The 8,932-nt window shown below is 46.8% G+C and overlaps 1 protein-coding gene across 1 annotated transcript; it reads left to right on the forward strand.

Annotated features, from left to right (window-relative positions):
* The first annotated feature begins 843 nt into the window (after positions 1-843).
* On the forward strand, positions 844-7,216 carry LOC148833934 (zona pellucida sperm-binding protein 4-like). Its single transcript, XM_088917157.1, has 14 exons — positions 844-1,198; positions 1,630-1,749; positions 2,712-2,830; positions 2,948-3,149; positions 3,487-3,605; positions 5,263-5,362; positions 5,435-5,557; positions 5,640-5,812; positions 5,943-6,040; positions 6,140-6,267; positions 6,443-6,623; positions 6,709-6,850; positions 6,945-7,020; positions 7,131-7,216. Exons 1-14 carry the CDS (start codon positions 856-858, stop codon positions 7,214-7,216), a joined length of 2,010 nt encoding a protein of 669 aa, XP_088773283.1. The 5' UTR covers positions 844-855.
* The last annotated feature ends 1,716 nt before the right edge of the window (positions 7,217-8,932 follow it).

The raw sequence follows: 8,932 nt of genomic DNA on the forward strand, positions 1-8,932 counted from the left end.
TAATATATGTATATTTGGAAACCATATTGTGCCATTCTTAATTCTTCTCAATTACTCTTACTCTACTTTCTCTACTTTCCTGCTTATTAGCTTCGTCCCCTGTGCAATATCGATTAACTCCATCTGCACCAAAAACTGCGTTTTTAAAAAGTTATGCCTACTCACGCTGAGTCCGTATTAGGAATACAACTACGAAAATTAACTGGTTAAATGTTACCACTAAGAACACACTTTTCACTTTGAACAAGACACTCACGTAATAAACTTGTCATCTACAGTCGCCTTCCATCTTTATGCCTAATATCAGCCCGTGAGGATGTATTGTAATATGGGTGTACTGTATGTGCTGGCGTTGCAGGTCATCAACACAGCGAGATCGTCGAACACATTGAAACTTACCGCGATCTGCATTACAGCAATCATGACGTGAAAACTCATTGTGAAATTAAAACGCGTCACTGTGAAATCTGATCAACGGCATTTCATCACGCTTTAATACATATTATTTTCAAATTGAATTAAAGAGATTAACGGATCCGCTTTGCTGTAACTTTTTTTTTTTATTCTTGTCAAGGTTATATTTTTATTGTCTCAGTTTAGACTGATGATACTGTACAAGAACAAATTGATCACGCAGCACATCCGGGCAGTCAAGCTATGTCACGTAATTTCACTCTCAACACCGCGTCCGAAACTTCAGCTTGTGAGAATGTTCTGGATTTCCTTACCTGCTCCTGATTGGCCCACAGGACAGCGCGCGTCTCAGGGCCTGTATATAAGCCCCAGCAGCAAAAGCGGTAGTTATTCTTTCTCTAGAAGTGTTTTTGAGTGAACAAGGGGAGAGGATTGGGTGTGATGGATTTCCTATTGCCTGGGTTGTTAGCATGGCTCTGTGTTGCAGTGGCCCAAGCCCAGCTCAAGGATCCAGATGCTGTTTTTGGTGAAGAGGAAGGTTATGATGGTTTTGAGCCAAATGTGGGTAGTCCTGTATTCCGGGAGACCCCACCAGATGAAAATGATGGTTATTTTGCTGGAGAGATGAGAGGGGTGCCAAGTAGGGCAGAGCAGGACTTGATGGAAATGGGCTCTGATGCTGAGGGGGAAGAGCTGGATAAGGACTCTAGTGCTGATGTGCAGAGAGATGTGGCAGCAGTGACAACTGGTCCTTCTGGAGCAGATCCTCCTTCATCTGACCCTGGTAGGGAGTTTCTGCAAGTCTGTGGACTGAATACAAGTGCATGGTAGTAAAGTAGCTCTGCTGTATTTCCCTTAAAAGGAAGTCTGCAATGCATAGGAATGGTCATGACCAGTGGAATATCCACATAGTGCTTTCCATATGGCTGCTCCTTCTTTCCTTTAAGTGGGTTACAGCAGGAACTCCTTCTAGAAGATTCCTTCAGAGTGAAGTGTGTTCTTGTAGCTCTTCACAGGAACAAGTAAATGTTTATTCCATGCTGAATAGAGCCATTTCAGCTGTGGAGCCTTCACCTGAAGACGGTTCCACAGCTGGAACTGTTTTTCTTCTCTTCAGCATGGAAGAAACCTGTACTTGTTCCTTTGCTGATGCAGCTACCAACTTGAAGGTCTTGTACCCAGTAACACTTCTTGCTGTCCTCTCTTCCCTCCCAGAGTCTCAGGGTGACCCCGAGCAGCAGCAATCCCACAGCCGCCCCCTGCTGTCCTGTGGCAAGAGCAGCATGATGCTCAAGTTCTCTGTGAGGAGGTTCAGCCGAGTCTACCTGCTGAAGGGTGAGGTTCTGCCCTGCCTGTACTTGCACTAGCCCTATACATGGACAGGTTGTGCCATCCTCTGTTCAGGAGATCAAAACCTGTTCATGTGCCATCTGAGCTGTAAACCAAAGGATTGTGCTGCAGTGGTATCCCCAAATGTAGCAGGACAACCCCTCTAAACAATTGTCCCTGTACCTCAGTGGGTAGATAGACCTCCAGCACATTTTGCTTGTCTTTGAACATCGCACACTTTCATGGGAATGGGTAGGGAAATCTTGTCCCATACAGTGTATGGGGAAAGTTATAAGCTGAGGGCCTCAGTGGGTAAATACGCCTCCAGAACATTCTGCTAGTCTTTGAACATCACCAGCTGAGGACTAAATACTTCTGTGACTATCCCTCCTAATTCTACGAGGTGTACAGTGCCTCCAAATGTGCTTTTTGCTCCATGGGTTGTATGCCATGTAGTGGGTTACTTGCTCCATAGCTGTAACTATGAATGGAAGAGTTCCCACAGGAGATGGGGGAGGGTGTGAAATACAAGTGGAGAATAACCTCAACTTCATGATGGTTTGAGCTGTACCCTCACTAAATGGGTACATCTGTGCATGAGGTGCTTGAAACCAGACCATGTACCAGGGAGATGAGCTCTGCTAGGTTAGACCAATACTAATGCTTATGTTTCTATGACTTTTTTTTTGTGAGGACATGAGGAGTGTACCTTTGTGATAATTCTCCAGTTTATGATCTTTCAAATGTATCCATGGAAAACCTGCATGCATTCCAGATCAGTACCTTTTGATCAGTTAGATTGAGAGAAGAGCAGGCAAGTGTGGAGGACCAGAATTGGGGGCATGATGCAGTAGATGTCCCTTGCGAAGGGAAGATCTGTGCTTTCTTGATTTCTGGTGCTGTACAGAGCTGCTGTGAAAGACCACTTGCCTGTAAGCCTCTAACACTTCACCTTTGCCTTCTTCCAGGCAAAATGGCTCCTCTCTCGGTCAACAGCCTCCCAAAGCACTGTGGGCACAAGGTGTGGACCACCAGGAGCTGGCTGGTGCTGGTGGCTTCCTACAAAGGGTGTTACATCAGGACCTGGGTAAGGGCAGGCTTTGGGCTTGGACTGGCTGGGAACTTGTGTGAGCAGTAGTGCCTTAGTCAGTCCAAACAGCTCTACATCAGTGCTTTTAACCTGCAACCCTGTTCCCCACCACAGAGGAAGAACCAGCGGCAACACTACTCCCTGACAGTGAGATACTATGACAAACAGCAGAGGAAATGGGTGACTGGCACTGTGTCCTGCCATGTTCCAGTTGTCCCTCCACCCCCACCTCCCAGAGGCCTGACCATCTCCTGCAGTGAGGTGTGCATGACTGTGACCCTGCCTGCTGGCCCCCTGGAGGAGATCAAAGTTCAGAGTGAGTGACTGGGGAAGGGCTTTTACTGCTGGTCCCTGGTAATGCAGGAGGCTTTTACCTAGCAACAAGACTGCTGCTTGTTGGCCACTAATGGAACAGGGAGCTTGATGTGGTGTTTGGAGCAGTTCCAGGGTTCTCTAAATGTGCCTTGAAATTGTGGATGATAGCATTACCCTGTCCTGATAGCTATTTGGAGCTTTATGATGCAAGATGCACCTTGAAATGATACGGCTGCCTCTATTCAGTGTGCTGTAATCTATTGCTGAGTTTGCTTTTTGCACCTGCAATATATAAAATCCTACCAAAGACAAATTGGACTCTTGTGTACCCTGTGCAGGTTCTTCTGGCAGCCTGGTGTCTGTGCTGGACACTCCGTCCTGTGGATACTCTGTGACTGCAGGGCGGCACCTGAACACCCTGACCATCCTGTACACTGGCTGCCATGTTCGGCTTGTGGTGAGGCTGAGCTTGAGCTTTGTTTCCTGAGTATTATACATGCCTGAAAGTAAGACCTTGTCTAAACCAATGAGTATTGGTAGGATTGTAAGCCAGTGGTCTACAAGAAGTTGGTTCAGATGACCAGTGTTAATTTGGCCTGTCAAGTCCCCAAGAGTCAGACTAAATTAGAGGGCAACTAGAAAGTGACTGTTAAGCTAAATATGCACTCATCTTCTTAGATGACTAAACGGTAAGGCTAGTTTTAGTCATACTAGTGAAGTAGCTTAACTTTTATAGCTGTTAAGCACAAACCTCTGTGTAATCCCCAGGAAGGGCAAATCAATTACAAGATGAACCCTTTGCTGCACGGATCTTCCTAATCTCTTTTGGTACACACGTATGGAATTTTGTCAAGTTTCATTATTATAAATTTGAGGCTCCTATCAATACAGAGTTTGCTAATAACTGTAGTAGAATGACTGCTTGAGTTACTTAAACCTATTAAAACTGGGCAGGTAACATCTGCATTCTTCACCTCAGTGGTATAATAGTTTTTCTGACAGATAACTAGCCCTTTTGACACTACCAGTTCTCTTAACAGTGACGGGCCTGAGCTTCAGGTGTCACAGCTCTTTAAGCTCATGTTCTTAAGAAATGGGTGAATGCCAGCATGTGCTGAAAAATGTTGGTGCCATGATCCTATTTCTCGCATAGCTTCACACCCAGCCACACAAGTATGTTGTCCTCTTTTCTAATGGTTATTTCATGCTGTGTGCACTCTACTTCTCCGAGCACTTTGTCCTGGTTCTTCATTTTGAGAAGATGAACAAAAACTGCGTTTTGATGGTGCCGTTAGAAAGCTGAAATGCAGAACATGTGGCATGTTAAACCAATATTCTTTAAGCATAGCTTCTTGCACTGATCTCCAGTCAAGACACTTGTTTAGTCCTGCTTAGTCTTCTGGTTAACTTGAGCACAAGCAGCAGTGCAGAAAATGGATGTTTTAATACAAGTCTCTGCATGCTGTGACTCAACAAGCACGTCAGTATCTTACAGGAGCCTTTCCTGCTTGGCTTGTCCTATATAAAGTACTGCCAGACTCCAGATTGCTTTCTTCCTGCTGAAAGCATGGAGCACCACGAGCATTGCTTCCTTCCGTGCCTTTTCATTTTGTAAATACGAAGGTGTTCTAGTTCTTAATTACTAGTGTAGATGCCGATCTAGGTACCAATCAATTAAGCAACCATAAGAACTCATGACGTGAGGTGTGGAACGGACTGGCTGGAATTGTTTATCTTGCAGTCAGACAAGAAGTAAATGTATTGTCGCATGAAGTTCACCATTCACACATTTCAGTAGGAGTTTTAGATGGAATGACCTGTTAGATGAGTCTGGGTTCACTCCAAGATGCAACTTCCTCTCGGTCATGCTCATTGTGGAATATTTTTGTGAGTATTTAGTCTTTAAAATAGGATGGGGTGGAGGGTGAATTAAGACTGCAGATCATTCACCTTCAGGATGTTGGTTACAATCGTGGCTGTAAACATGCCTTCTACTGTTCTACAGAACAGCTCTCCTGAAAGTTCCTGGGTACTTTCAGATCTGCCGATTGCCAAGCCCACTTCCAGAGATTGCCATCACAACTTCATCTGTCTTATCCTTTATTTTTTTGCAGGACCAGCACTACACTGTGAAGGTGGTGTACCATCCCAATGATGGCCCAAGAGGGGAGATTGTGGTGTCCTGTCCCTATCGCCCCTACAAACCAAGGGAGGGTGAGTGTATAGGTTTGAGAGCTGGTAATTGGCTACACAACTGTGTTGATGGATCCAATCTGGTCTCTCCAGGATGTAAACTACCCAGGAGCCATCGGGTGGCCTGCGGTCCAGGGAGGACTTCTCCAGCCCACTGCGTGGCCAAGGGATGCTGTGTGGACCCAGAAACATCCTCTTGCTACTATCCACTGGAGGGTAGGCCTCTCCTTACCGATCCAGTCCCAGGCACCTTCCTGACCAGAACAATGAAGATCCTGACATGTTCCTCTCTCCCCAGAGTGCACTGCTGACAAGCACTTTGTCTTTGCTGTCCCTCGGACCATCTCTGTACCCCCTGTGGATCCTGCCAGCCTGGTGATTGCTGGCAACGCATCCTGCACCCCTGTCATCTGTACCTCAGAGTTTGCCATCTTCAAATTCCCTGTCACTGGCTGTGGGACCCATGCTTTTGTGAGTACACTGATCCCTTTAAAATCAGTTCTCCTAATCCTCTATATAGGAGTGTCTAATTCCTTTATTAGAAGTAGGAGGGACCCGCTCAAGAGGCAGTTGATGGTTCCTGACCTTGCTCTCTGCTCAGGTGGTAGGAGAGACCACCATCTACTTGGCTGAGGTGGAGACACGGGCAAGACGCAATATGCAGAGCTATGGAGTCATTACCAGGGACAGCCCCTTCAGGTGAGCAGGGTTTTGATCATCGAGATCTATTGTGCTGGCCAGCTTACCACATGGAGGAATATGGCTTGGCTACGGCTTCCCCCTCCTCCTGCTCTCCAGGCTGCTGGTGGAGTGCCGCTATGCTGAGGGGAACCTGGCCAGCACAGGCTACCTGGTGAAGAGCCCCTACCTGCCCTCTGCTGTCCTGTCCCACGGAGTGTTTGGGGTGCAGCTCCGGATTGCTACAGGTGAGCGGTTGATTATCAAACGGCTCCTCACGAGGGGAGTATTCAATGCAACGTGGCTTGAGGGGTAAGAAATGACTGTTCCAGAGTGAAACATTTCTGACTAGACTCCACTATGCAGTAGCTTTATGGTCCGGCTGCAGTATACAGCTCTACCCACCCCTTCTCCATCTTCTAGACGAGAGCTACACCAGGTTCTACCCTCAGTACCACCGGCCCCTCCGGCTCCTGCTGGGGAACCCAGTCTACCTGGAGGTGCGACTGCTGAACGCTCCAGACCCCAACCTGGTGCTGCTGGTGCACTACTGCGTTGCCTACCCCCGCTCTGGCCAGGCTGTCTGGGTGCTGCTCTATGATGGGTGAGGGGCTCCTGCTTGTGCAGCTCTAACCCTGGGCTGGTCAGTGGGTGGCAGGCAGGGTCCTGATCTTGGTGCCTCTCTGCAGCTGCCCCAACCCTCTGGACTACGGCCACACGTCCACCCTGCACATCCACTCCAAGCTGCCTCTGCCCAAGCACCACCGCCGCTTCCACATCCAGACCTTCCAGTTCCTGGACAGCACGTCCTACTCCTACATCAATGAGGAGGTGAGGCTTTTTGTGGTTGCAGACTCTGTAGCTCCATGTGGAATATCTATGGCAACTTGATATGCAAACCCTAATTTTAAAATCCCTCCTCCAGATCTACTTCATGTGCTCCACAGAGCTGTGCCTACCGTCTGAGCGGCAGTGTGTGGAGGGCTGCTTTGATGGCCGCAGTGAGTCTCTATTTAAGCTCCTCTCCGTGTGTTCCTTCTGTCCCTGCACATCTGATGCTTTGCAATAGTATTTTTACCTCGGGAGCCCACTATCTGATCTTCTCTTGCAGAAATCCCAGTGCTGGAGAACCCAGATGCTGACAGGCGCTGTGTCAGGACCCCCTGTCCAGGAAAGAATGAGGGCCCCAGGGACTGAGGGGTAGGTTGGGAGCGGGGGGGTACCAGTTTTGTTAAATTCCTATGGCACCCCTTTGCATGGTGCCCCCCCCAGAGCTGAGTCCTGATTCCTTTCTGTAACTTCTCTCCTGTTAGTGTCTCAAAGTCCTGTGTTTTTCCTGCACTTAAGGGGGCTTCAACCACTTTTTCAGGTTCCTGCATGCTGCTTCAGGGACCAGCAACCTGTGTCTGAAGAGCTGGTTCTGTTGGAGGAAGTCAGTCCTAATAAAGATGTTGAAAGCGGTTCTGTGTCCTGTGTGCCTTAACGGGAGGTGGGGGCTCTTGAGCAAGTAAAATGGGTGCGATTATCCATAGTCATGTTGGATTACCAACCTGTAAAGATCTAATGGTGTCCTTTCCTACTGGATTGTAGTTCCTGCAGGACAGACTCTCGCTGTTGGTCATATACTTGTATGACACGTGTTGTCATACAAATGACAAAGTTCAGGTGTCTGTGAAGCAGAAGTCTTCATAACTTCATATGGAAGTCTGGCTTGCACCCACCAGACTTGAATAGCTAAAGATAGTCCTTTATACTTTATATCCAAGTTGCAGACTAGACCATAGTTGGTTCTTTTCATGTTCTGGGCTTACAGCCAGCTTACCACATACATGTCCTTTATCTTACTGAGCAAGGACAGGCACAATTGTTATTTTTGGGCACAAAGCCAACTTCCAGCCACTAGACTGCATACAGTAGCTTGCAAAAATATTAAAACAGAAAATATCTCACTTCCCAGGTGTCTCCCATCTCTTCAATATTGTTACTTTCTCCAGCTTCACATCGCCTGAGGTTTTAGACCAATTGCATTAGAGAATGTTTGTGAAGCTCTACTCCATTGAGTGGGTTGTAGGTGTGCAACCATTTCAAATGGTGACGCATCTCTCCATCCAGATCTCATTCCTGCACCTACATGGGATGGTTTGGCCAGAAGTACTCAAGTGGACTGGAGCAGTTCTTAAATACCTAGGGCATTTAAAAAAAAAGCTGCCATATACATGGGTGCAGTTGGAAGCTTTTCATGCCTAGTAATAGTACTGTACATGTTCAATTCCAAATGGCAATAAAATATTTCCAGTCTAAAGCTCTGCTCTCCGAGTGACAGATACTCAAAGTCCTATTAATGGGCTTTTCTACCACAAAATACAGTAGTGATGGCAGCAGTTCTGTGTAGTTAGCATTTTCAAATTCATCCAGTGGGAGGGATGATACTCCTTTTGATGGCAGTTTCACTTAAGTGCAGGGCAAAATGCCAATATTGAACTTTAGATGAAGCCTTTAAAAGTAGCTTCTCAAACCACTCTACAGTAGTAAAAACCAAGCAAAGGAGGCAACTGAATTGCAGAAATGAAAAAAGGGGTTTGCAATAGAGTAGGACAATAAAACGGCAGACACAGAACCAGTCCCCTAAAAACCCTTCTGAAGAATGTTTGGATCACTTCTGCAAGCCCTGGTCCTGATACTGGCTGCTGAGTTCTGCACGTACCCATTTTGTTCCCTGTGAATGAAGGCACCCTGGTATGCCAAGAGTTGTAGTAATCAATTTCAAAGAAGATGAAAATGGTGACTAATTTGTAGCTACTGTTAGGGGTAAACATAGGGGATAGTCTGATATTTGAGGAGGAAGAAGGATGATTTTACAATATTTGCACATCTACTGTAGGTGCCTGGATCTAATATGAGCGGCAGGTGCAG

The sequence above is a fragment of the Atractosteus spatula genome, chromosome 5 (assembly GCF_055471065.1).
Source record: "Atractosteus spatula isolate fAtrSpa1 chromosome 5, fAtrSpa1.hap1, whole genome shotgun sequence".
Lineage (NCBI taxonomy): Eukaryota > Metazoa > Chordata > Actinopteri > Semionotiformes > Lepisosteidae > Atractosteus > Atractosteus spatula.